Source organism: Bos indicus, chromosome 21 (genome assembly GCF_029378745.1).
Source record: "Bos indicus isolate NIAB-ARS_2022 breed Sahiwal x Tharparkar chromosome 21, NIAB-ARS_B.indTharparkar_mat_pri_1.0, whole genome shotgun sequence".
Taxonomy (NCBI): Eukaryota; Metazoa; Chordata; class Mammalia; order Artiodactyla; family Bovidae; genus Bos; species Bos indicus.
In genome coordinates, this window is record NC_091780.1 from 65,148,075 (window position 1) to 65,175,935 (window position 27,861).

The following is a 27,861-nucleotide window of genomic DNA, read 5'->3' on the forward strand; positions in this document are numbered from 1 at the left end:
GAGAGCGCTCAACTTCCTGTTCGTCCAGTCCCCTACCAGGCTGGGATGGGCAGATAAGGAGTTAATGAATGAAGAGGGGAGACAGCGGGAGCCAACAAAAAGAGACACAGAGGCCAACTGTTAACCCCACTTTATTGCTGGGCGCCCCTGCCTCAGGAGGCCATGGGCCAGAGGGGTCAGGGCGGGCTGGGGGCACCTTGGTCTCCACCTGCTTGTAGCGGTGGGCACAGCCCCGCGAGTGGGCAGCTGAGGGACTGAGCCCTCTCCCGTCCTGTCCCTCAGCCATCAGGCAGGAGCTGAGCGGGATCAGCACCTCGTAGGCCAGAACCCCCGATGCCGCCATGACCTGGGCCAGCTGACGGCGGGGACCCCACGGAGCCCGGCGCCCAGGCCTCCGGCACTCAGCCCGCACTGAAGCCAGGACACGCTTCGTTTAAGTCTTAACCGGTGATAAATATTAAAATGAGGAGAAAGGTTCAGTTCCTGGATTTTTTAGATCCGACCTGACAACGCCAGGCCTGCCGCCTTTTTTGTATTTTCTATCTATTTAAGTGTACGTTTCTTTGGGTTCATAGAGAAGACACCCCAAGTCACGCGCCTTGTTAGAAGGTCTCAAGTTTTCTCCTAGGTGCCCTCGGGAGCGGCGGCCGCTTCCACACGGCTCCTCCCCGCATCCCGGCGGCGAGGGTCTGTCCACACACCAAGCCGTCTGTGTCCACTTGGTAATAAACGCTTACTGTCCACACCCCGGCTCTGGCTTGTTCACTCAGCGCCAGCTCCTGGTCGCGCCTGGCTGAGGAGGCCTCTTCTTGGGGGAGGGTCTGCAGAGTGGTGCCCGGAGTAGGGGGGTCAAGGCGGGGGCCTTGGGAGTGAGGCAAGGAAGGATGGTATGTGAGCTGCCAGCTCAGGCACTTCCAGCGGGAGTCCTGGGGCTGCCCCTGGCCAGCCTCCTCCAGGGAGGTGGGCCCTGTATGGGACCCGTGCAGGAGCATCAAAGGGGCCAGGAGGGTGCACCTGCTCAAACCCCCACCCCAACCTCACAGATGGGGCCCTGTGACTCGGGCTCAGCCAGACTGGAAGGCAAGGCAAGCAGGTGTGGCCTCTGCCCTGCCCCCAGTCTCCTGCAGCCCCTGTGCCCATCAGAGGCACGTCTCAGACCATGCAGGGCTGAACCACAAAGGGTCTGGCCCTCAGCGCTGGCCACTGCTGCCCCTTCGCCCAGAGTGGCCCCAGCTAGTAGGAAAGCTTTGAAATCCTGTGACCATCCCCCGGCCTCCAGGACAGCAGTGTGCCCAGGCCCTGGCCCAGCCATACTCTGAGGGCCATGGGAGGAGCCCCCACCATCACCCCCCAGTCTGGCTCAGGACAACAGGACCACTTGCTGGCCAGGCTAGACATAGTCCATCTCAGTGCATGCTCCCAGCAACTGAGAGACAGAGGAAGCCTGCTCTGTGTGTCAGGAGGGGAGCAGCTTCAACCCACAGTTCCAAGAGGTACTCTGTGCAGCTCCTCCCACCTTCCACAGTCCAGGAATCCTGGGGCCGTGGGGAGGAGGGCTGGCAGGTGTCCACGGGGTGTTCCCAGTTGCTGAGCTGCCTCCTCCTAGGACGGTTGACAGCCCTGGGCCCACCTTCAGCTCTGGGCAGGGTCAGATAAGCGCCTGGCAACCGGGAGGGCTCAGCTGGGCTCTCGGAGCTCCCTGCCCAGCAACACTGCCCTCTAGCATCTAGCGCAGGGGTCTCCTGGGCCATCCCAGTGGTCAGACCACTCGGCCACTCCCAGCCCCACACCTGCCCCCAGGGTGGTCCTCGGCTTCTACAGCCTCACGTCTCCAAGGGGTGCTGTGTTTCTCTCACCCAAGCACCCTCCTGCTGCCTGCCTGCCTCTGGGAGACCCAGACCCCCATCCCAACACAGCCCTCCCTGGGCCAGGGGCTGCTGAGGCCTCCCCCTCATCTGTGCCATCAGCCCTTGGCTTAGCCAGGACAGGCTGTGCCCCACGTCCTGGAGACACCATCAGAGCTGCCCTTCACTTGGGCTGTCACCCCTTGGTCTGGCCACCTGTCCACCCGCCATCTCCCCGGCCCGTGGTACCTTCTCCATCTTCACATCTGAGCTGGTGAGGGTGTGGGCTCAAGCTGGAGCAGGGGTGAGGCAGACCAGGGCAGGGGGCGGGCTAAGGCAAGAGCATGGGCCGAGGGCCGCATGGACCTCTGCCCATGCCTGGGGCCAGCCAGAATGCTGCCTCAGTGTGGTCCCCACGAGGGGGCACAGGGCAGGCCCTGCTTGCAGGGAGCCAGGCCCAATCAGGGGAAGCAGGCTCTGGGGACTTGAAAACCAACGCTGGATTTAATTTAGGCCATGGGGACGCCGGAGGACTGCTCCTTAAGCGTAGAGTGCCCAGGGCAGGGTCAGGCCCAGCCCTGAAAGGGAGGGCCGGCCTGAGGTCACCGGTCCATGTACAACCCGAGCCGCCATCCGTGCCCGCTGCCACCAGTGAGCAGTGGCTCAGGGCGCGGGAACCAAATACAGCCGAACCAGTTCTGGACACTAGGCCGTGGGACGGTGACAGCCAGCCCTGCATCCAGCGGGGCACACGGGCCCCAGGGCACCGGCCGGCTGTGGGGCTCACAGGCGGTTCTCCGCCAGCTTGCACACCCGCTTCACCCGCGCAAAGGGCCCCAGGGAGTCGTCGAACACAAAATCCCAGAGCACCTTCACCCACGAGTGATGCTGGGGCAGGTGGTCGTAGTACTCGGGCGCGATCTTCCGTACCTGCAGGGGAGGGACGAGCGGGTCAGAGGCCGCGCGCGCGCACGCACGCAGAAACGTGCGAGCACACAGACTACATAAGCACGCGCACGCCCTGTCCGCGCGATGAGGCTTCCCGTGTCCTCCAGCTGAGCCAAGCAGGAGGCCGCAGGCGCTGCCCGAAGGCGGAGGGGCCATTGGCACCAGGAGGCGCTGAGCTCCTCACACTCCCACCCCCCTGCCCCTCCCCCCCGGCCCCAAGTAGGGTGAGGAATTAAAATGCACACTCCCCTCCTTCCCGGGGGCCCACACCCCAAGTCTCCGATCCAGGAGCCCTGGGGTGGGCCGGAGTTCTGAGTCCTGCTGAACCACGGTCTGTCCCCGCGCCTCCGTGCCGGCACAAGATGCCCTCGTGAACCTGCAGACTCTCCTCTGACCTCGGCTCCCACCACGCCCTCACCCCATCACCTTCCGCTCTGGCCTCAGTACCTGTTGTTTCCCACTCCAGCTCCCTGCCCCCCTCTGCACCTGACACCCTCAGCCCGCCTCCTCCAGGAAGTGCTCCAGCCTCAGCAGCTACATCCACACCAGCATGTCCCCTGCTCGCCGACCTCGGGAAAGGCCTCCCCTTCCCCGCCCCCGCCCCCGAGGCGGCCGAGGACTCGCCAGGTGCGCAGGACCTGCTTTAGAGCCAAAGATGGGGCGGGAGGGGGGATGAGGGGGATGAGGGGACCCGAAAGGTGGGAGCTGGGAGCCTTTGACTTTGCTTGGGAGGAGTAAAGGGTCACAGCTGACACCAGATGCTCCTGTTAGCATCTTGGGTCAAGGGTCTGGCTCTGCTGCTTCCTGGGAGCAGGGAACCACCCCCCAACCTGAGCCTCTGCCTTCTCATCTATGAAATGGGCATGATGACCTTGAAATGTCACATGGGCTTGTGGTGAGGCACCCATGAGACAGTGCTCAGCAGAGCAGGACCTCGGTGCTGTGCAGAAGTCACTGGGTGGGCACGGTACGGACACCTGCACACCCAGACCAGTGCTCACACACACTCAGACACACGTGGGTGGGTGAACAGGCACACCCAGACATGCATGTACATACAGGCACACCTAACCACGTGAACACACAGGGACACACACACACACAGACTCCGCACACTCACTATTCCCAACACAGCAACCTCCAGCCTCCCTGGGCACCGCACCTCTGCTCTAACCAGCCAGCAGCAGAGCGGAAGGCCCCCCCGCCTGCCCCCTCTTGCTCCTTTAGACATTCTCCAACCCCAGGTCTCCCAGGACGCAGGCACCAGCCCAGGCTGGAGGCTTCACTCTGAGACAGCTCAGGCCAGACCCCTTGGGTCACAAAGGGCAAGGCTCTCTGTCCTCTGTGCCATGAGGGGGCCCTGGAGGGTCACAGGGCAGGGACAAGAACAAGGAGGGACAGGGTCAAAAGGCGGTTGCTTCACCCACACCAGTGCTACTGCCGCACCCTCTGAGGCACAGAGAGGGCCAGCGGGTGGGCCCAAGACACACAGCCCGCCCGTGACCGTCACCGCTGTGCTCAAACAGGCTCTCATTAAACCAAGAGGCCTGAACTGTAACATGCCCCTCGAGCCCCTGCCCACCCTGAATTCACCTCCTTGTTCTCCAGTCAGGCACTCCATGTGCCTCGTGGCCTTTCCTCCTGCCCTGGGGACCACAAGGGAGAACGTGGCCACCCGGTGGTCAGCAGGAGAGAAAAAGAGGCCACAGTGCAGCCCAAAGCCCTCCCCAGCCTCCCCGCCTCACCCCCCCACGCCTCACCCCCCAACACATCCCGGCAGCGGCCTGACCCCGCCTACCAGGGGCAGGTTGCAGCTGGGGATGCTGGGGAAGTCATGATGTTCCATGTGGTAGCCCACATTGAAGGTGATCCAGTTGAGGGGCCCATAGTAGGAGTAGGTCTCGTGGCCCTTGAGGAACATGTAGTGCTCAGCCACAAAGTGGCCCGAGATGGGGTGCAGGCCCAGACCCAGCAGGGAGCTGGCCAGCAGGTAGACCATGGGCTTGAGCCCCCAGAGGGCATAGATGGTAGCGTCGGCCGCCAGCTGCACCAGGGTGTTGCACAGCTCCATGCGGGTCATGGCCTTGGGGTGCACGCAGAGCGGCCGCAGAGTGTAGAAGAATGGCTGCAGGGCCAGCCAGAGCAGCTTGCGGGCCGGCGTGCAGAAGAGCCGGCCCTCGAAGTACGTGGGCACGTCCACGTCCAGCCCGTCGCCACCCAGGTAGCGGTGGTGGTCCACGTGGTACTTCTTGAAGCTGGCGGCGTAGGGCAAGCCCACGGGCAGGTTGGCGAAGATGGCAAACCAGCGGTTGCGGGAAGGGCGGCCCGTGCCGAAGGCGGTGTTGTGCGAGATGTCGTGGATGGCCAGCGTCAGGGAGTGGTTCACGCAGCCCCCGAAGGCGTAGGCCCAGAAGAAGAGCCAGCGCCACGCCAGCCCCTGCGCCAGCCAGCAGGCCAGCAGCTGCGCCAGCACCATTGCCGTTACCGTCCACTTGAGGTAGGGGTCCGGCCGCATCAGGGCCTTGATGGCCGGGTACTTGGCTGCAGGGAAGGGCGGGGGAGAAGGTGAGGTGGGCACTGGCCGCCTGGATCCCAAATCCGTGCTTCCCCTCCCTCGCCGGCCCTTCCCCTCCCCCTGCTTCCCCTCCCGCCCCGACCCGACCCTCCCCCCACCCCTCCCCTCCCCCCCTCCTTCCCCTCTCCCCACCGGCCCTCCCCCTCCCCCTGCTTTCCCTCCCTCCCCCCCCCGCCCCCGCCCCCGCCCCCGCCCCCGCCCCTGCTGGCCTCCCCTCCCCCTCCTTCCACTTTCCCTCCTCCCCTTCCCCCTTCTTCCTCGCCCTTCCCCCTCCTCTCCCCCTCCCCCTTCCTCTTTTTTTTTTTCCCCTTCCTCTCTTCCTCCCATTTTTCCTGCTCTCTTCCCTCCCTCCAGCCTTTCCCCTCCACCATCAAGCCCCCAGGCAGTGACCCAGAGAGTCCTGCAAACTCTGTGCACCTGCAGACTCTCCTCCACCCCCCCCACCCAGGGGGGCTCTGGGGAGACTTCCCAGAGTGGCGGGTCTTGGTCACCAGCCTCAGGTGTCAGCCTGGATCACAGATTTTCTGATGCCCGAAATCAAAGCAGCTGCCAGGAGCTGCCTGTTCGATACCCACGCGGTGCTGTGCGTGATTGGGTCTTCAAGGGGGGGGCCACCAGCAGACTGTCTGGGCCCTGGGAGGGGGCAGCGGAGCTGGGGGAGGGGAATGTGGAGGGCTCTGGCTTTGTCTGTGTTTCAGTTCTTTTAAACAGAATCTGAAGGAAATATGATAAAACGTTGGATATGCTTATTGGGGTGGGGGTGGGGTGTTTGTTATCACATCGTTTGTACTTTTCTGTATTTCGTTTAACAGAAAAGGGAGAACACAATGACAGTGGGAGTTGCCCAAGCAGAAGAGGGCCTTCAGGAGCAGCTGGGAGAGAAAAGGGTGAGTCGGGGCCCCTGGTCTAGAGGGCAGCACCTGCTGGAAACCTCTGCTTGGCTGGAGGGGGTAGGCAGGGCCAGGCGCAAGGTTGCCGAGCTGGCTGGTGCTGTGTCCAGAGGCCGGGAGGGACAGGGCAGGGGCGACGCGCGCTCAAGGGGACAGTCACGCGCCCACCCCAGGTCCGCTCTGTCCCTGGGTTCCTCAGGTGGGGCCAGTGCCCGGGCACACGGGTGGGGACTGAGGCCAGTGAGGGTTCAGGCGCCCTCAGGACCATCAGTGCCTGACTCCAGTGTGCCCATGTCCACCCCTCCTGCCAGCCAGCAGCTGGGCAGCCTCAGGCTGGCCTGGGAAGAGGTTCTCCAGGGCTGCAGCAGAGGCCGGGCCCTGACTCGAATTGACCAGGCCAGCGTCAGATCTTGGCCTGCTCGTCCCTCTGAGTGACCCAGGAAGTCGCTTCCCTTTTGCGCTCAGAATGGGAAGCAGGTAACAGCTTCTCCTTCCTCCCCACAGAGAACTTCCTGTCAGAGCCACTCAGCAATGGAATCAACTGTTTTAGAGGTGGTGAGCTGCCTGTCCCTGGGGGTATGCAAGGCGAAACACACAAGAGCCAAGGAATTCTGTCCAGTCAGGGGGGAAGCTCGCTCCAAGTCCCCCCACCGAAGCCGCAGTGGCACCACAAGCCCATCTCAAGGTTGGCCCTGATCTCGCTGGGTAGCTGTGGTGCCACCCTCCCTGGGCCTCTGAGTCTCAGAGGGACACGCACGGGCCGGATGTGCCTTGCGAGGTGTGTGTCCCCCAGACTGGTCCTGGCTCCTGATGGCGGGCCAGCTCGCGTCGGCTAGAGATGCCAGTTGTCGCTGTGGGGGTCCCCATGTCCTGGAACCTCTGCCCAGGAGGCCCACAGAAGCCCCCGGCAGCACTTAGAGCCCCGCTGCCTACGCAGCAACACTCCCACCGAGCTGTCACCTCGTCTGGCAGCTGCAGTGGTTTGGGCTCCAAGCAAGTGAGCATCGCGCTACACTCGGCCTCAAGACAGCCAGCCGGGGGCCAGGGTGGGCTCTGAATATCATACCCCTGCCCCCTGTTATTTTTTTAATATACAATTTTACTTCTTTATTTTGGGCTGTGCTGGGTCTTCGTTGCTACAAGGGCTTTTCTCTAATTGCATCAAGCAGGGGCTACCCTCTGGTCATGGTACCAGGCTTCTCGTTGTGGCGGCTTCTCTTTGCAGAGCACGGGCTCTAGGGAGTGTGGGCTCCGTAGTTGTGGTCTGCGCGCTCTAGAGCACAGGTGCAATGGTTGTCGTGCACGGGCTTAGTTGCTCCATGGCATGTACCATCTTCTGGGACCAGGGACTGAACTCATATCTCTTGTATTGGCAGGCAGATTCTTTACCACTGGGGCTTCCCCGATAGCTCAGCTGGTAAAGAATCCGCCTGCAATGCAGGAGATCCTGGTTTGATCACTGGGTCAGGAAGATCCCCTGGAGAAGGGATAGGGTACCCACTCCAGTGTTCTTGGGCTTCCCTGGTGGCTCATATGCTAAGAGAATCCACCTGCAGTGTGAGAGACCTGGGTTCGATCCCTGGGTTGAGAAGATCCCCTGGAGAAGGGAACAGCTACCCACTCCAGTATTCTGGCCCAGAGAATCCCATGGACAGAGGAGCCTGGAAGGCTACAGTCCATGGACTCACAGAGTTGGACACTACTGAGTGACCTTCACTTACTTTTTTACCACTGAACCCCAGGGAAGCCCTCCTGCCCCACCCCCTGTTCTTATTCCGGCTCCTTCCCTCTACCGCTGGGGCCACTGCCAAGCTTCCAAACCTCGCACAACTGCCTGGGTCCTTTGATCCAGAGAGCTCTCCCTGAATCTGCAAAGGACACCACCTAATCAGGTCCAAGAGAATGGTGGTCACAGCACAGTGTCAAACCTGAACTTGGGAAAGCACAAGCAAGCCCAGGATGGATGATAAATCTCAGCCCTGCTTAATGGGCCCCCAAGGACCACAGCATCCCCAGGTGGGGTTGGAAGGGAGCAGCGTTCATAACAGGTTCAAATTCCAGCTCTGGAAAGAGGGTCTAATAACCAGAATGTATAAAGATCTCATTCAACCCCCAAACAAAAAGACAAACAGCCCAATGAAAAATGGGCAAAGGAACTTGAATAGATGTTTCTCCAAAGACGCGCACCTGGTCCTCTAAGTACGTGAGAAGATGCTCGATCGTCAGTCACCAGGGTGCCGCCAGCACCACAGTGCGGTCCCGACTCCGAGCCGCTCAGCAAACCAGAAAATAACAGGTGCCGACACGGCTGCGGAGAAACAGCGACCCTTGTCTGTATGTTGCCAGTGGGAATGCAGAATGGTGCAGCCGCTGCGGAGAGCAATCGGAAGGTTCCTCGTAAAGTTAAAAATGGAATTAACCATAAGACCACGCAGTTCCACTCCTAAAGAATTTAAATTCAGGGACACAATAGATAACACGCACACCCATGTTCAGAGAGCTATTCACAACAGCCAGAAAGTAGGAACAACCCAAGTGTCCATTAACTGATAAGCAGATAAACAAAAATGAGGTCCAGCCACACAATAGAATATTATTCGGCCTCAGGGAGGAACGAAACTTCCAGTTAGAAAACAAGCAGGACATAGGGACGTAATACCCAGGATGGTGATCACAGCTACAAAAGCAGGTCTTGAAAGTTCTCACCAAGAATTCGTCATCCCATGCCAACTAAACTTACTACGGTAATCGTTTTGCAGCATATACACATATCAAACCATTATGCTGTACACTTTAAACTTATGTTATCTGGGAATTACATCTCAAAACTGGAAAAAAAAAAGGGGGAATTTGTCATCCAAGAACTCATCAACTCATCAAGATAAAAAATTGTAACACTGTAAGATGACAGATGTTAACCAGACTTATGGGAGTCATTTTGAAATACATGAAATCATTGTGTTGGGGGGAGGGATAAATTAGGTATTTAGGATTAAAATATCCACATTACTATATATAACATAGATAATCAACAAGGACCTACTGTGAAGCATAGGGAACTATCCTCAATATCTTGTAATAATCTATAATGGAAGAGAATGTAAAAAAATTATATATATTTATATGCATGTATATTATATAACTGAACCATTTTACTGTATATGTGAAACATTATAAATCGACTGTATTTCCATTAAAAAAATTTTTTTAATCATTATGTTGTATACCTGAAGGTAATATAAATATAATGTTATAGGTCAGTTATACTTCAATTTAAAAAATCCTTACATGGAGAAGGAAATGGCAACCCACTCCAGTATTCTTGCCTGGGAGATCCCATGGACAGAGGAGCCTGGAAGTCTACCGTCCATGGGGTTGAAAGAGTCAGACACAACTTAGCAACTGAAAACAACAACAGCAAGCACACAGTCAGGCCGGTTGTCATTTGGGGAAATACCTCTTGATGAAAATGTGATGTGAGATGGACAGCAAAGTGACCTAGCAATATGGAATGTAGAGTTTTGTAAGAAATTAAAACTTATGTATAGAGTCAGAGTTGCAAATATTCAAATAGTAAAGTTGGGGGCTACGGGAAAACAAAAATTCCTTATATTGACTTTCTGACTTCCCCACTTCACAAGGTCAGCATCCTTAATCCTGCTCCTGGGAATTGACTCCCGAATAAACTACCAGCACCTCTTCCTCCAAAAACAGGAATAAAGGACTGACCCAGGCAACTTAAAATAGGATGAACCTTGAAGGCATTACGCAGGGTGAGAGCAGCCAAAGGCCACAGACTGCATGGTTCCCCTTACGTGAAGTACCCAGAACAGGCAAGTTCACAGAGCAGAAAGCAGAGGCTGCCGGGGCTGGGGGCGGGGGGCGGGGCAGTGACCGGAAGGCATGTAGTGTCCTGGTAAAGAATCCGCCTGCGATGCAGGAGGCCCTGGTTCCATTCCTGGATCAGGAAGATCCCCTGGAGAAGGGATGGACTACCCACTGCAGTGTTCTTGCCTGGAGAACCCCCACGGACAGAGGAGCCTGGCGGGCTACAGTCCATGGGATCACAAAGAGTCGGACGCGACTGAGCAACTGAGCACAGCTCGCATGGTTAGAATGACAGATTCTATGTTAGAGCTTCCCATAATAGAAAAAAAGTAAAAAAATAAAAATGCCAGCTCCAAGCAGGTTACCTCAGCTCCAAGGGTTCCTTTCTGAACCATCAACAGGCCACTGGGAGGATGGAGAGATAAGATACGGAGCCTCGGGCTGACTGGCTGGGAGCAGGCACCCAGATTAATCTGTGCTTTGTGACAAGCGGCCAACACATGGAGACCCAGCAGGTTTAACAGGCAACCAGGCTGCTCCCCGCAGATGGGGATGCTGGGGTTGGGGGTGGTGGGATTAGGCCAGTGGGTGCTTCCTCCCAGGCCTGCCCACGTGGCCCAGCAGCAGCCACGTGGGTCATCCCCCTGTTGTGGGAGGCCACTTGGCTTCCCCAGGAAGGCCAGAGGCCCCCATGTGATGCCCACTGCCCCAAGCGGGCAGAAGAAGAGGCAGGGACAGGAGAGCAAGGCCCTGCCGCCTGAAACCAGCTCCCAAGGTGGAGGGAGAGACTGGCAACTGTGGGGGGAGCAGAGAACAGCACCCCCAAAGATGCCCACCTCCTACTCCCTATTTCCACGGCACCCAGGGTGCTGGTCTGCAGACCTCACAACAGCAAGGAGCTTCTGGGTTATCCCAGCGGTAGCATCACCCCAGGCTGAGGACAGCGGGGAAGCCGGCAGGAGAGGAGGTTCGAGGATGCACAAAGTCTCCACCTCCCTCACTGGCTGTGACGACGGAAGGGCCACGAGGAAGGGCCGCAAGCCAAGGGAAGCAGGCGGCTCCAGGAGCTCTAAAGGCCAGGGTACAGATTCCCCCGCCAGCGCCCCCGGAGGAAACTGCAGCCCCATGACACCCGGGTCAGGCATCGGACCTCTAGGACCGTGAGGGCACAAGTGTGGTGTCTGCAGGCCTAGGAGACTCGCAGCAGTGGGACGGCGGATGAGGAAAGCCCGGGGCTCCAGCAGCCCACATGGCCTCAGGCTCCACCTCTGCCCAGCCTGGCGCTGGGCACAGTGGCCACTCATGCTTGCCCCGTCCATCGAGGGCCACACGGCCCGCCTGCCTTGGCCAAGGCAGACCAGCCAGCATGGCGTGAGCCCAGCATCACCCTGCCGGGAAGGGCCAGGAAAACCAAGGACCCAGCCGGAGGGTGGGGGCTGGCGTGTGGGACCCACTCGGGAGGGGGTGCAGGGGGCAGGCCTCGTTCCAGCTCGTTCCGGCCCTGAGAAGGGGTCAGGGTGAGCAGGGACATGTCAGAGGGTGGGCCTCAGTGTTCCCCAGGAAAATGGGTGCCTCTGGTGGGGGGCTGAGAGGGACCCCCTGGGGAGGGGGTCCAGCGGCCACGGCGGGGTGGAACAGGGGAGGAAGAGGTGTCTGCATGACAGCCGGGGCCAGAAGGATGCGCCTGCAACCGCAGCAGTGGGGAAGCTCTCACCCACAGCCCAGGCTTGCATTTCATCAAATGCAAGGTCCCCGGCCTTTGCGTACCTGGATGTCAGACTGGGGCCACAGGCCCCGCCGGGCTCCACCAGTCTCCCGACCAGCAGGGCCGGGTCTCTGGGCACCAGCCTCCCTCCTTGAGCAATCAAGGACTGGGCCCTTACCTGCCCGGACACACCTGGGAGCTGACTCAGGTGGCCAGGGGCCACCAGCCTCTACAGGGCCTGCCCCCACCCCCGCTGCCCCGTTCCCCTTGGAAGGAGGCCAGGCCCACAGGGCAGGCCACACCTGTTCCAGGTGACCACAGCCTGGCAAGTTCTGGGCCAGCAGGGACCAGAACCCCAGCTCAGGGATCCAGGCCCAGGAACAGGCCAGTCCTGCGCTGCTCAGAGGCCAGGGCTGTGACCTTGAATGGCGAGTCCCCAGTGCCCCGTCTGTCGAACAAGGCCAGTAAGTCCTGCGTGAGTGGAACAAAGGGGAGCGCCCTGGGGGTCCCCCCTGCCTGGCCTGGCACCCCCTTCTTGCTTTCCTTACAGTTCCCCAAGGACCCAGCTTCCCTCAGCTTGGCCGTGGCCCCAACATGGGCAGGAGTGCCCGGTCCCCAGGCCCCGACCCTGGCCGACCAAGTCCTGGCTGCACACTGCCCCGGCCTAGGTCTCCGCATCCGGGAAATGGGGGTGATGCCTGCTCCCCCCCGCTCCCCCGCATCCAGACTGTGGCGAGCCCGGGATGATGGCTCAGAGCCCTAGGAGCTGTTACTACTGTTGTTATTAAACACAGTTTCCTGACCTGAGAGTAAAAACGTCCCGTTTCTGACTCTTGGGGCCATGGGCTGATGGTGGAAGCCGATCTGGCCCCAGACGTGCTTTAACCTGTGAGAACAGGCCCCAGACTCCCAGACCACTACGCCACTGGGCCTGGCCGACCTGCTGGGAGCAACGGGAAGAGGATCGATGCACAAGCTAGACGCTGGGCAGCTCAGGGCAATCTGAGAAGGGGCCAAGCTCCAGATCACCTCCCCGCGGCCCAGAGCCCCGTCCAGGCCAGAGAGACGGGCGAGGCGCCCCAGCAAGCTGGGACAGTGGGGGGATGGGCAGAGCAAGTGCTACAGCCCAAGGGGGGCCCAGGCAAGACCCTGTGAGAGTTCAGACAGCAGAGCAGCTGGGGGCAGGTGGGCAGCAGATGCCAGAGGTGGCACAGCTGGGAGGCCTCACTGAACAGACTCAGCCTTCAGTAAAGACCCCAGAAAGGCACCATCTAAGTGGGGCCGCTCTGGAGAATCCCTTGGACAGCAAGGACATCCAATAAGTCTGTCCTAAAGGAAATCAATCCTGAATATTCACTAGAAGGACTGATGTTGAAGCTGAAGCTCCAATACTTTGGTCACCTGATGCTAAGAACTGACTCATTGGAAAAGACCCTGATGCTGGGAGAGATTGAAGGTGGGAGGAGGAAAGGGGACGACAGAGGATGAGATGGTTGGATGGCATCACCGACTCGATGGATATGAGTTGGAGCAAGCTCCGGGAGCTGGTCAGGACAGGGAAACCTGGAGTGTGCAGTCCACGGGGTCACAGAGTCGGACACGACTGAGCGACTGAACTGCAGCAACTCTGGTCCAACCCACGCAGCGCTGGTGAGCGGGTCAAACTGGTTCACTCTCCATCTACCACCTGCTGGACAGGTGGAATGGCAAACACTGAACCTGTTCAATGCCAGGGCTTCCGGGCCCCAGGGGAGCTTGGGAGGCTTGGGGTCCTCCCCGAGAAGATGTTCCGGGGACCTCCAGCCACGCAGGCCTAACGAGGTCACAGGGCACAGTCAGATTCTGGATAGCTGTAGCTGTGGGCTTGGGGTGTCCCACTGCGGGGGTCAAAGAGGGTCAGAGAAAGGAAGGCAGGACAGGTGCCTGCTGGACTTAGCAAGGCCCCCAGGGGCCCCAGGTGAGAAGGTGAGGCCGAGTGAGGGCAAGGGGGGAGACGGCTGGCTGGGGGGTCGAGATGGGGGAAAGGGGGCAGGGTGACAGCAGAAAGAGGGGATGGAGGTGTGGGGTGGGGTCGCTGGCCTGACCGAGGGGTGCCTCTTCCAGGGCTCAGGGGTGCGGCTGGGGAGGGGAGAGCCACTGGCTCCATCTTCTCCGGGTCCCAGGAGAGGGGTGAAGCCCGAGGAGGAGGACAAGAGCCCGGCAGCCCCCAAAGCAGAGCCCTGGCCCAGCCTGACCAGGCTTTGCCCACACCCCTGCCCTGGGCAATCTCAGCTGACGGCAGGGGAGAGGCCTGCCCACCCAGGCCTCCAGCGCAGAGCATCGCAGAAGCTGGCGAAGGACACACGTGCCTCAGGGTTCTCTGGACCAGTTGGGCAGCCTGGAGCCAGGCGAGGACTGCCACCTGGAACCAGACCCATGCAATGGCTTTCCAGCAGCAACTCAGGTGGGGCCCGAGGCGGCGGGCCATGAACAGCAGTCACTGCTGGAAGTCACACTGTCCAGGCACGACACAGGAGGAGGGCTGGGGGCCCAGGGAAGGGTCCGGGCAAGGCAAGGCAAGGCCGACAGAGCGACACTTGCCCTCAGGACCCTCGACTTTGGGCCTGCTGGATGCAAGCCGGGGCCTGGGTGTGGAACCGGACCTCAGCAGGTGAAATGTGCTCGGCGTCTGACACACTCACTGGGGCCTCACCAGTCCACCTAGGAGGGCACCAGGCCCCCATCTTAGAGATGGGCACACAGAGGTTCCACCACACCTGATTTTCTCTGACTCCTTCGTTGTCCCCAAGGATCCTTCAGTCCCAGAGGACCTGTTTCCTGAAGCTGGGCTGCAGTCATCAGGGCCAAGTGCCCAGAGATAAACCCTGAGTCCGCATTCAGGAGAGCCACACTGCAGCCTGATTCAGTCCAGCTGCTGTGTGCCCTGGGGCAAGCCCCTGTCCCTCTCTGGGCCAGCTTCCTCGCTCTCCGTCCCTAAGGCGCCTGCTCTGACAGTCCTGGGCTATAAGCACCCAGGGGTGGGGGTCTTCCCTGAGGAACAGGGAGGAGGCCGCAGGCCCTGAGGTGTCGAGGAGCCGGTGGCGGGAATCTCCATGCCTTACATACATTCACACACATGGCGGACTCGTTCACAAGGCCCTGAGGGCCCAGCAGAGGAGCAGCCTGTGGGAAGGGAGGACCCGGGCTGGGCCCGGGGCCACTGCAACCCCACAGAGCAGTCTCCCATGGATGCCCACCTGGCTGTTCCCAGAAGCTTTCCTGACGAACTCTGCTGTGCCAGGTGGCAGCGGGCAGGGAAGGCTGCTGGGTCCTTACCCTCTGCGGGCACCGGGGGTGGGCACCTAGGGTGGTCCCCAGGCCCCCACCTCGGCCCTGCCGACTGGCCAGCCATGAGGTCCCTTCTCTGACCGCCTCCCCCAGGGAGGTCAAGTGCCACGACGATCCCACTAGCTCGGGGTGGAGGGGTCCCTTCCCCACCAGGTACTCCCTAGTCTCCAACATTCCCTGACATCTGTCAGTTCCCTGCTGCACCCCCACGCGCTGCTCCGGGTGCAGTGCCTTCCCTGCCCACCTCCACACACACACACAGCCGAGCAGCCCTGCTTCCAAGGGCTTCTCCGACAAAGGCGCCCCAGCCCTCTCCACCCCTCCCTCCTGCACAGCTTCTCTACAGCCCTGCTAAGCCGTCCCCCCACCCCCAGCCCTGTCTCTCCCACCTGGGTTTCAGTTTCCGAGCCACAAGGCAAAGCTAGGCCTGTCTGGTCAGTGTGGGAGGCACTGGGGGTTGGGGGGGGGAGGGGGAAAGGGCCCAGAGCACCTCCAGGAGTCACGACCCCACCCCCTCACCTGCCTCCCGCTGAACCTGCTCCTGATTCATCGACAAATATTTGCCAAAGCTCCGGGGACGAGCCAGGCCCCAGACCCCGAGGCGGGAGAGGGGGCACGGTGTGTCCCCACGAGGATGTGCCGGGAGATGACGCACACCAGGCCCTGTGACCCTCAGGCGGGAACTCGCAGGACAGAATCGGGATGTGGGTCCAGGATAGTGACTGCAAGTGGTCCTGGGCCCTCTGGGGTGAGGGGAGCGCTCTAAACTCGGTTGTGTAACCTCACTAAAAATCGCTGGACTGTGTCTTTATAATGAGCGAATTTTATGGCATGTAAGTCATGCCTCGTAAAAGTGGGTACAAATTAAAGAATGTGGGTTAGAAGCAGGCCAGGCAGGAGGGCGCGGCACACACATCAGTACAGAGGTCGGAAAGAACGAGAGGGAGGGGCCACGTGAGCCAGAGCCTGCCCACGAGTCATGTGCAGGGACTGGACGGGGGACAGGCTTTTCTCAGGTCCCAGGTGGAGAAGAGGGTGGGACAGAGGTGTGGGCCGTGTCCCCAGGTTAGAGACTTGTCCTAAGCCCAACCCCGGCTGGCCAGGAGACCTTGGGCAGGGCGACTAACCTCCCAGGGTCCCGCCCTGCATTAAAAAAAATGCAAAAAAGATGTAAATGTCTGTAAGATTAAATTTTAAAAAGTGGGGAGGAGGAGAGAAAAGAATGAAAAAAATGTCCTAAGTGAAAAGACAGGGCTTCCTGCTCCCCAGTGGCAAGGATTAAGCTGTATGCCCCGTGCTCCCTGGCACCGCTGTGTGCTAAGTCCCTTCAGTCGTGTCTGACTCTTTGAGACTCTATGGACTGTAGCCCGCCAGGCTCCTCTGTCCGTGGGATTCTCCAGGCAAGGACACTGGAGTCGGTTGCCAAGCTCTCCCCCAGGGGATCTTCCCAACCTAGGGACCGAACCCGTGTGTCTTACGTCTCCTGCATTGGCAGGTGGATTCTTTACCACAGCGCCACCTGGGCACTGCTGGAAAGGGGATAAAGCCCCTGGACAGTCCTGGCACGAGCGACTAGAGATGCTGGGGAGCAAGGGTTGGGTAGACTGTGGTGTAGACCACCAGTCCAGCCTGACGCTGTCACCCCCCAAGTATGATCCTATCTCCCCAGCAACGTGGGCAGCGATGCCTGTTGGCAGCTTGAAATTGGCCACGATGGAAATAGTTACAAACACTGACAAGTGCCAATCTGCAAATCAGGGACTTTTGATTCCCCCAGAGAGCTAACTGATTGTTTATTTCCAAACAAAATGTGTGTGTGCACATGTACTATCACGCACTGTTTCTGAGAAAGGGACATTTAGTCTGAGACTTGAAGGAATCCTAGAAGTAGGTGGAGTAGGAAAAAGAATTCAAGCAGAGCAAACAGCGTTTGCAAAAGCCGTGAAATGGGCAGATGGAGGGCTAGCTATATTCCACTGAGTGGTCAGAGAGCAGGAGCGAGGGAGAAAGAGTACCAGAGTACTGGGATGTCGACACAGAGCAGAGATGAGATTTTTAGGAAGGGAAACCCTTGGAGCAGGGGTCCCCAACCTCTAGGATCTAATGCCTGATGATCTGGGGTGGAGCTGATGTAATAATAATAGCAGTGAAGTGCACAAGAAATGTCGTGCTCGTGAATCATCCCCAAACCCCACCCCATCCCAGGTCCAGCGAAAAACTGTCTTTCATGAAACTAGTTCCCTGGTACTGAAAAGGTTGGGGACCGCTGCCTTGGAGGATTCGAGCCAGGAAGGACACAGTCAGGTCAAATAGGGCCCTGGGGATCACTTACTGTCTGCGTGGCCCTGGACCCAAGCGCCCCTCCCTCCCCAGCCAACTTCGCCGGAGCACAGCATCCCTTCCCTCTGCCCTCACAATGTGATGTTGTGTGGCTTGCCCATCATCACAGCCCCTGCCCACTGGCTAATTAGAGGACTCACAGCTCTGGCCAGAGGTGAGCTGGCTCAAGGGGAGGACGCACTGCTCAGGGCAGAAGGGGAGGAGGCGCCTGTTCCCTCTGTGGGATCTCAGAGCCGGGTGGTCGCAGGCTGCAGCCCACCTGGCGGACGTGGAGAAGGCGGGTCAAGCAGGATCAGGGGCAGAGAGAACGGCCCTGTGGCCAGCCTGCCCTCCTCTCTTGTGGTCTCCATGAATTCCCTTGAGCTTGTCAGCCAGTTCAGTTCTGGGCTTAACCACTTGCCACTGAGAGAGCCCCAGCAAAGGCTTTTCCTAAGCAAATAAGCCAACAATTGCCAGAGCCTTACTTCCTTGTTTTACTTGGATTATTTTTTGTGTGCCCTTTCATAAATAAAACACAAAAACAAACAAAAAATCACAAAGCTATTTGTTTTGGAAAAGACAAATTCAAACGCTGCCTCTTACTCCTCTGGGAGTGCCTGGCTTGGGCTCTGATCTCCGACAGGACACAGCCCCACTGGCTCTCTGCTCCTGCCCTCGCAGCTCAGGGAACCTCAGCCCTGGCCTGGGAGGCATGTCTCCTTCATCCAGGCAGGATCTGGAGGTGGACTTTGGTCCTGCACAAAGAGCACTGCAGCTGGCTCTACGCAAGGACTTCCTGGGTTCTGACTCCAGGATTGAGCTTCCCTGGTGGTAAAGAACCCGCCTGCCAATGCAAGTAGATATAAGAGACGTCTGAGTTGGGAAGATCCCCTGGAGAAGGGCATGGTAACTCATCCCAGTATTCTTGCCTGGAGAATCCCATGGACCGAGGTGCCTGGCGGGCTACAGTCCATGGGGTTGTAAAGAGTCAGACAGACTGAAGTGGCTGAAGTCGCTCAGTAGTGTCCGACTCTTTGGGACCCCATAGACTGGGGCCTACCATAGACTCTAGCCTACAGGCTTCTCCATCCATGAGATTTTCCAGGCAAGAGTACCAGAGTGAGTTGCCACTGCCTTCTCCAGGGGATCTTCCCAACCCAGGGATCGAACCAGGGTTCCCGAATTGCAGGCAGACACTTTACCCTCTGAGCCACCAGGGAAGCCCTCCACAAACAAAGCACTACAATTAACCCGTTTAACTCAATCAGACCTCAGTTTCTTCAACAGCTTATTGACTCGCCCAGGGTCACAAAGCTGATGAGTGGGTGTGGTCCTGGCTCACAATCAAGGTCAACAAATCTTCTAGGTCTGGAAACCTGCCTCCAAGAGATAAAAGACCTGAAGGGCTGGAAGGGGAATCCCACTGGAGCACTCTCCCTCAACCCAGGCCGGGAGGGGGCTGTTCCTGCAGGAGGGAGAGCTGAGCTCCAGCGAGTACGGCAGGCAGGAAGGACTCCGGGGTGGAGGAACAACAATTGCAATGCCTGGGAGGGAGGGAGGAAGACACATTCCAAGTTCGTTAGCTCAAAACTGGCTGTGTGGGGAGGAACCCGCAGCATCCAGTGCAGAGTGGGAATTTGCAAAGAGCCCTGGAGAGTCAGCCCTTGAGAGCTTGTGCTGTCCCCGCCCTGGCCCAAGTCGCCGCCCTCTTCTCTAGGTCTTCCAGGGTTCCCAGTCATCCTGTCCAGGATGCTTCCTGGATTGGTTCCAGGGCCCGTGGCTTCTCTCTTCGGAGAGGAATCCTTCTCCACGTCCTGGCGTGCTGGGTACCATGCTGGAGCACCTTCTCACTCAACATCTCCTTTTATCCTCATACCCACTCTGCCAGATAGGATGACTGTGCCCATTATGCAGACTGGGGAAGTAAGGCTACAGTCCAGAGTGTCTGCATCCCTCCAGGCACCTCTGTGGGCCAGGCTACATCCCCCAGCCTTCTCCACCTGGGGCCAGGTGTGCAGTGAGTCCTGTAAGGGGAAGGGGGGGACGGCGGGGACAGCCCAGGGAGGGGAAGGAGACACAGCCCTGCAGGACCCTCTGCGCCACCTGCAGGAAGTTCGCAAGTGCAGCAGACGATGCTGGGGCCACACACAGTGCAGGGTTATCGCTCACCTCATAGGAGAAAACCACAGACCCACAGACCCACCCAGGGGTCTCCAGGCCCTGGAACCCCAGCAACAGCAGGGCACAGCCCTGCATTAACCACTCAGTGCATCCGGTGTCTGAAAGGTTTAAAAGGAATAGGAAGATACTTCCCTAGTCTTGGGGTGGAGCAGGAAGACACAAAAGAGAAAATTCTAAAGAAACAATCCAATCTATTCAAATGCATTTAAAAAAAAAAAGCTCCTGTGATTATAAAGGGAAGAAGATTTGCAATGTATTGTATAAGACTAAGGGTTAAAAACCTCGATACAAAGAGCTCTAACAACCCAACAAGCAAAACACCAACCCAAGAGAAAGCAAAACACAAATTTAAATGACCAATTAGACATTGAAAGCAGTCATCAAATCAAATATTAAAGTCATAATGAAATACTGTTGTTTTGTCACCTGTTTTGCAAAGATTAAAGACTTTTGCCAACTGCAGCTGTGGGTGAGGGTGTGGAATGGTGGCCGACTTTAGGGAGAGGGACCGTGTTCACCTGGAAGCCGATCCGGCTGCAGAGGCGACTTGGTGGCACCGAGCAGGAGCTGCTCTGCAGGTGTGAGTCCCTGAACCCCTTATCGTGGGTAAAGGAACCGTACATTCTGGGTCCTTCTGAGAGACTGATGGAGCCCGCAGGTGGGTGAGTCCACAGGATGGGTGACCATGTAAGTGAAAATGACTTTCCAGGACACTACATAACAGAGAGGGGCCACCGGACATTGGGCTACAAAATAAAGGACAGACTCTGGTAAGCCTTTGTTTGCTGTTTTTAAATAAGTTGTCTCTCGTTCAGCTTTGCTTCCTTCGAGGAGTTCATTCTGCCTTAAAGCCCGGTTTGGGGGCTGGGCTTGGGGCCTCTCGGGCGGGGCCGCCGGGACCTGGCGCTCGGCGCACAGGGGAGCCCAGGGTGCGGTGGACGACAGGTGGCCACGGAGCTGCCTTCGCGGGCGGGGGCGGCGCATCCCTCACAAAGACAGTCCCTGGGACTGACCTGTGCGCCTCGAGTCCCGGGAGGGGCTCCCGTCCCACAGCCGGGATGGAGTAGCCGAGACGCGCTCCCACGACGCACGGATCTGGGCTCAGGTCCTCGGGTCCCCGATCTCGGGACAGAGGCAGAGACGCGAAGGGAGTCTCAGACCAGAGCTGGGGACCCTGGGCCGCGGAGGCTGCCGTACGGGGAGTGGAGCCCCCACCCTCTGAAGCAGAGGTCGGGGAAGGCCTGCTGGGCATCCGGGCCGCGGAGGAGCGACGCCTCCCCGGGCTCGGGCTGACCTGGGACACCACACTGCCCCGGGCTGTCCCTACTTGGGGCCCGCGCTCACCGAGCATCTCCTTGCGCCGCTGCGTGTGAGGCTGGTCCGTGTAGACCCACTCGAAGTCGCTGCGGCCCGCCCTGTTGCCCATGGTGGGGCTGGGAGCGCGGCTCTGAGCGCCCAGCTGCTGCGCAGGGCTCGGCTCCGAGGCACCTGTCGTCCTGCGCCGCGCGAGGACCAGTTCAGGGCGCAGGGGCGGGGCCAGGAGCGCCTGGGCCAGCAGGAGGGGCGGGGCCTCGAGCGGGGCGTGGAGCGCCTGGGCCAGCAGGAGGGGCAGGCCCTCGGGGGCGGGGTCTCGGGCTGGGCGGAGGTGAGTCCCGGGGCCTCTGGGCGCCTCAGTTGCCTCGGGTTGGAAAATGGGCTGTCAATGTGACCCCGGGGGAGTCCCTGGACCCCGGGGTGTACGGGGACGCCCGTGTCCCCGGCTTCCCGGAGGCTCCATCGCGGCTGGGCGCCTGTTCTCTCAGCGGCCCAGAGCCACTTGCGCTCCCGCCGCCCCTGTCCCGACGGACCCGCCGGTGAGGAGCGTCCCCCCGCCCCGTCCCCCGGCCCAGGGCAGGGGTTGGAGGGTAGGGATTAGACGGCTGCGTTGTGCAAGTGAAAAGAAGGGGAGGCTTCCCTGGCGGTCCAGGGGTTGACTCCGCGGTTCCACTGCAGAAGACGTGGAGGCAATCCCGCAAGCCCGCATGCCCCGCCTTGCAGCCAAAGCAAACAAACACAGAAGGAGCTCTGGAAAGGTTCGTCACACCGATCCACCCTGCCCCTACCCACTCCTTTCACGCAATTAGGAAGAGGGCAGGTGATGAGGCGTCTGCAGCTGCAGGGAGATGAGTCAGCCCCATCCCCACCTTCAGGGAAAGCCAGGGACAGGAACAGCGGCACCGACCAGGCCGGTTACAACTCAAGATGATACGTGCCGGACACAGGTAGGTCCTGGTACAGCCAGGGCACAGTCCAGGGGTTTTTGTATTAGGTCTCAAAGGGTGAGTAGGAGTTCAACAGCTAAAGAAGGCCAAGGGCATTGGCGGTAGAGCCAATGGAAGATGCAAAGGCTGGGACTTGGAAGAACCTAAACCTTGTCAGAATGGAGAGTCTGGTTTGGGGGGAGTCGGGGCACAGGACTCATTTTCCTCCTTCCCAGGGATCCCCCCGTCCTCCTCTTGCTCCTTTGGGACTTTGCGTGGTGTGCCCTGTGTACTGGAGCCTGACTTGCAGGAGCTGCCTGGGGAAGCAGACTGACCTGGAAGTCAGAGGCACCACCAAGCAGGAGGAAACGATGGCGAGCATCGCCCCGGTCTCCTGTGAGTCTGAGGCCAGGGGTGGAGTATATCTGGCAGACCACCCTCAGCCTAGGGCCAGAGGCAGTCCTAGCCTGAGATGGCACGGGAAGCAGCTATGTGGGCACACCGCGGCAGCCGGACACCTGCCCCAGAGTCCAGGGTCGGAAAATGGGCCAGTGCGCAAGCTGGCTTCCCTGTCCAAAAGGGACATGCTTAGAGCCCTGGGTCACCACCACCCCCTGCGCCACCCAACAGTGTCATCTTCTTGGCTTGCACGCCTCTGGGAGCGGAGAGCTCAGCATCTCCCAGGGCAACCTGCTCTGCTCACAGCCAGAGAGAGCCATAGCAGTCATCCCAACAGCGGCCACTTTACCCATGGGTAAACCGAGGTTCAGAGATAAAGAGAGCCTTAGAATAAGCTTCCCTGATGACTCAGACAGTAAAGAATCTTCGTGCAATGCAGGAGACTACGTTCAACCGCTGGGTGGGGAAGATCCCCTGGAGAAGGGAATGGCAACACACTCCAGGGTTCTTGTGTGGACAATTCCATGGACAGAGTAGCCTGGTGGGCTGCAGTTCATAGGGATCGCAAAGACTCGGACACCAGTGAGCAATGAACACTTTTACTTTCTTTCACTTTTCAGAATAAGCAGGAAAGCTGGGACACGCCCCTGATCTTCGACTTTAAAAGCCCAAAGTCAGAATGTCAGCCCCATGTTACAACCAGTGAGATCTGGGTCCCAGCTCTGCCCTCTGGGCACCACCATGCCTGCCAGCTCCCTCTGCCCAGGACAGAGATCAGAAAACCACTCACAGATGGACCCCAGGACTCCGCCTGTCCAGTTGCCACTTGCCCAAAGGCTTCATTTTACAGATGAGAAAATTGAGGCTGAAAAGGGGACAAGTCAAAGGACAGACTGGAGAGAGACCTGGCAGCGTAATAAAAGTTCATGACTTTCAGTCTTGTTCTTGTTCAGTTGCTAAGTCATGTCCAGCTCTGTGATCCCATGGGCTGCAGCACGCCAGGGTTGCCTGTCCTTCACCATCTTGTTCAAACTCATGTCTGTTGAGTCAGTGATGCCATCCAACCATCTCATCCTCTGTCATCCCCTTCTCCTCCTGGCTTCAGTCTTTCCCAGCGTCAGGGTCTTTTCAAATGAGTCAGCTCTCTGCATCAGGTGGCCAAAGGATTAGAGCTTCAGCTTCAGCATCAGTCCTTCCAATGAATATTCAGGGTTGATTTCCATTAGGATTGACTGGTTTGATCTCCTTGCTGTTCAAGAGACTCTCTAGAGTCTTCTCCAACACCACAAAAGCATCAGTTCTTCATCACTCAGCCTTATTTATGGTCCAACTCTTACATCCCTACATGACTACTGGAAAAACCATAGCTTTGACTATATGGATCTTTGTTGGCAAAGGGATGTCTCTGCTTTTTAATACGCTGTCTAGGTGTGTATAGCTTTTTTGCCAAGGAGCAAGCATCTTTTAATTTCGTGGCTGGCTGCAGTCACAGTCTGCAGTGATTTTGGAGCCCAAAAATATAAAATCTACCACTCTTTCTACTTTTTCCCCATCTCTTTGTGATGAAATGATGGGACCGAATGACATGACCTTTATTTTTTGAATGTTGAATTTTAAACAAGGTTTTTCCATTCCTGAGTAATCTCCAGTTCCCCGAGGTCAGCTTGGACCACAGAGACTCAGCTTCAAGACGGTGAATGCACTCAGAACACGTACCCTAGCCTGCTCACCACGTCTCAGTTCCTGGAAATGAAAGAAACTGCATATCTGCTTGCAATGTGGTGTCCTACGTGGGATCCTGATGGGAATTAGGTAAAAACTAAAGGAATCTGAATAAAGTATGGACTTCAGTTGATGACAATGTACTAACATTAAAAATGTTCATTTTTATTATACATTAGATTATATTAATATCTTATAAAGAGAAGTGGGTGTAGAGGCTATGGAACCATCAATACTATCTTCACACGTTTTCTGTAAATCTAAACCAGATGTTCGGAGAAGGCAATGGCACCCCACTCCAGTACTCTTGCCTGGAAAATCCCATAGACAGAGGAGCCTGGTAGGCTGCAGTCCATGGGGTCGCTAAGAGTCGGATATGCCTGAGCGACTTCACTTTCACTGTTCACTTTCATGCATTGGAGAAGGAAATGGCAACCCACTCCAGTGTTCTTGCCTGGAGAACCCCAGGGGCGGGGGAGCCTGGTGGGCTGCACAGAGTCGGACACGACTGAAGCGACGTAGCAGCAGCAAACCAGATGTTAAGTTTATTTAAAAATGAAGTGTAGGGACCTCGCTGGTGTCCAGTGGTTAGGACTCCTCTCTTCCTCTGCAGGGAAAACAGGTTCAGCCCCTGATCGAGGAACTAAGAGACTGCATGCCACACAGTGTGGCAAATAATAATAATAATAATTAATTAAAATAAAAATGAAGTGTATAAAATATACATATACACATATACCTATACATACCTACATATACAGATACACACATACATATGCATATATATGTGTATGCATATATATGTAATTGTTGTTATTAAATCCCTAACAGCTTTGGAAAACAGAGACTTTTGCAGGTGGTAAAGAAAGCCAACAAGGCCAGCCACTCTTCCATGACTCCTGCACCTCCTTCAGCCCCCACTTCCTCTAAGCTGGGCGCCAGCCCCAGTAGAGGGGCTCACTGACCCCCAGGAGGGACCCTGACCAGAGGCTCTTGGTCAGGGTGCTCGGCGTCTTCAGCTGCCTGTGAGGAGCAGAAAGCACCTAGGCCCATAAGTCTTAACACAGTGCTTGCTGTCCCAGCAGAAGTCCTCCGCCGCCCCATGTTTGCAGAAAACAGGCCAGGGTGACACCCGGCAGTCGCTGAGGATCTCGGGTGGTCTGTGAGGATGGCGGGGAGGGGGAAGCTAATTGCGGTGATCAGAGACGAGGACACTGTGACTGGCTTCCTGCTGGGCGGCATAGGGGAGCTTAACAAGAACCGCCACCCTAATTTCCTGGTGGTGGAGAAGGATACTACCATCAATGAGATCGAAGACACTTTCCGGCAGTTTCTAAACCGGGATGACATCGGCATCATCCTTATCAACCAGTACATTGCAGAGATGGTGCGGCACGCCCTTGACGCCCACCAGTGCTCCATTCCGGCTGTACTGGAGATCCCGTCCAAGGAGCACCCGTATGATGCTGCCAAGGACTCCATCCTGCGCAGGGCCAGGGGCAATATTTAAAAAAAAAAAAGAAAAGAAAACAGGCCAGAATGCATTCCACACTGCACCTCCCAGCCCTCCCCAAAGCCAGCAGTCTATCAGCCCGTGACTCAGAGCCAGCCAACACCCGAGGGAAATCACTCCATGAAAAAAGGGCAACCAGGGGCTTTCTTGGTGGCTCAGATGGTAAGGAATCTGCCTGCAGTGCGGGAGACCCAGGCTGGATTCCTGGGGCAGGAAGATCCCCTAGAGAAGGGAATGACTACCCACTCAAGTATTCTTGCCTGGAGAATTCCATGGACAGAAAAGACTGGGCTACAATAGGGTCACAAAGAGTCAACACGACTGAGCGACTAACACTTGCACTTTTCACCCCAAGAATGGGAGGAACTTCACACATGGGAAAACAGAGCCAGGTGGGGGAAGAGAGCTGGATTGAGGAAAGAGAGTAATGTCTCCCAGGAAACATAAAGGTCTATTCCAACCTGTTAAAATAAATAAACACACAAGAGATGGGTAAGTGCAAATTTTTTCTTTAAAAAGAAAGAAACAAGCAGCAACCAATCTCAGGACTTCCCCCACAGGCCAGTGGTTAAGAATCTCTGTGTCTACTGCAGAGTCCCAGCCCTGGCTGGGGAACTGAAATCTCACATGCCAAACAGCACAGCCACCTGTGGGGAGGGAAACCTCTGTTGAAACGAAGGCAGGTAGAAGAGAACTGAAGAGCAGGAATAGAAACCCGACATCCTCCTAATGAGATTTCTAGAAGGAGAGAGAGAATGACGGAGAGGCGACATTTACCCTTCCCCTGCTTTTCTTCTTCGAAGAAATAATCTCCCACTGAAATGGTAATGTAATTGTATGTATGGGCGATTCTGCCAGCCTGACATCCACATCATGTGCAAATTTGCTTATTATCTGCTCCCTCCTCCAGAGCGTCTTGCTCCCTGTGGTGCAACTCTTCACCCCTAATGCCCTAAAGAGTTTCTAGCATAGGGGATGACCTTAATAACAATTTGTTAAATGAGAGAAGGAATGAGTCACATCAAACTTGTCATAAATTTCCCCAGAACAAAGGAAAGACATGAGTTTCAGACTGAAGAGGCCGTCGACAAGAGGAAAGCTTGGTTCAGCCTGTTTGGCAAACTCTGCCACAAAATCTACCGAAGCTCAACCTCCATCATGATGTGGGGGCTTTCACTCCTGGGGACATCGTGCAAAGAAACGGAAATGACATTCACCAAAGATGTGTGCAGGGATGTTCATAGCAGCTTTAGTGGCAGGAGCCCAGTCCTGCAGGCAACCCCAGCCTCCAACCACAGGAGAACAGACAGAGGTCTCAGGGCCAATTCACCTGCTGGAAGGTGTGACGAGATCAAACAAGAGCACCGAAACTTACAGCAATGTGTGTCTCGTCTGAGCTTTTGCGTTTTTTGTATTTCTTTTTTTATAATGCTTTTTATTTTATTTTATATTTGATTTACTTATTATGTTTTGGTTGCACTGGGTCTTTGTGGCTGCGCGGATTATTCTCTGATCACAGCGGGCGGGGGCTACTCTTCATGGCAGTGTCCAGGCGTCTCATGGCAGTGGCAGTTCTTGTTGCAAAGCACAGGCTCTAAGCGTGGATTCAACAATTTCAGCTCATGGGCGGGTTCACTGCAGTGCAGCAGCTTCATTGCTCCGAGGCATGTGAAATCTTCCCAGACCAGGGATCGAGCCTGTGTCCCCTACATTAGCAGGTGGGTCCTTATCCACTGTACCACCATGGGAGTCCCGATTTTCTGTATTTCTGATGTCTTGACATCCTGGGGTATTGCTGACCCTGAAGAGACCACCCTCCAGGGATGGCCAGTTCCTAAAGATGGTGAAAGCCTAGCCCGGGAGCATGCCTTTCCTATAGGGCCAGTCCAGTGTTGGTCGCTCAGTCGTGGTTGACTCTTTGCGACCCATGATCTGTGGCCTGCCAGGCTCCTCTGTCCATGGGATTCTCCCAGCAAGAATACTGGGGTGGGTTGCCATTTCCTCCTCCAGGGGATCTTCCGAACCCAGGGATCTAACCCGGGTCTCCCGCATTGCAGGCAGACTACAATCTGAGCCACCAGGGAAGCCCCCTTCTTACAGGGCAAACTCACCTATGTGGGGGCCTGCCTGCTCTGTCCTCAGGGCCAGTGTTCCCCTGCCCGGATCACCCCAAGGCCAGATACCAGACAACTCGACATACAACCTGAATGAAACTCTTCAAACGAGGACTTCCCCTGGCGGTCCGATGGTCTAGACTCCAGGCTTCCAATGCACAGATTCAGTTCGTGGTTGGGGAACTAAGATCTCACATGCTGCATGGCACAGCCAAAATATATATTAAAAATAAAATTTAAAGTAGCTTAGAAGTTC

The 27,861-nt window shown here is 57.3% G+C and overlaps 2 protein-coding genes and 1 pseudogene across 6 annotated transcripts in view; 2 read left to right on the forward strand and 1 right to left on the reverse strand.

Moving 5' to 3' along the window:
* Positions 1 to 745, forward strand: part of EVL (Enah/Vasp-like) — a 108,710-nt gene extending 107,965 nt beyond the window's left edge. For 4 of the 5 annotated variants that reach the window (XM_070775702.1, XM_070775707.1, XM_070775708.1 and 1 more), the window contains one exon: positions 283 to 745. In XM_070775702.1, the coding sequence (XP_070631803.1) occupies positions 283 to 320 (38 nt within the window). In that variant the 3' untranslated portion in view covers positions 321 to 745. Of the gene's footprint in view, position 1; positions 249 to 282 lie in introns of those variants that run through there. The other variant, XM_070775701.1, reaches the window with a different exon arrangement.
* Positions 116 to 21,135, reverse strand: DEGS2 (delta 4-desaturase, sphingolipid 2). Its single transcript, XM_019983564.2, has 3 exons — positions 20,962 to 21,135; positions 4,591 to 5,333; positions 116 to 2,774 (listed from the first exon to the last, which is right to left on the reverse strand). Exons 1-3 carry the CDS (start codon positions 21,041 to 21,043, stop codon positions 2,628 to 2,630), a joined length of 972 nt encoding a protein of 323 aa, XP_019839123.1. The 5' UTR covers positions 21,044 to 21,135; the 3' UTR covers positions 116 to 2,627.
* A 3,957-nt stretch (positions 21,136 to 25,092) lies between these two features.
* LOC109575165 (V-type proton ATPase subunit F pseudogene) lies at positions 25,093 to 25,488 on the forward strand (annotated as a pseudogene).
* Positions 25,489 to 27,861: the final 2,373 nt, after the last annotated feature.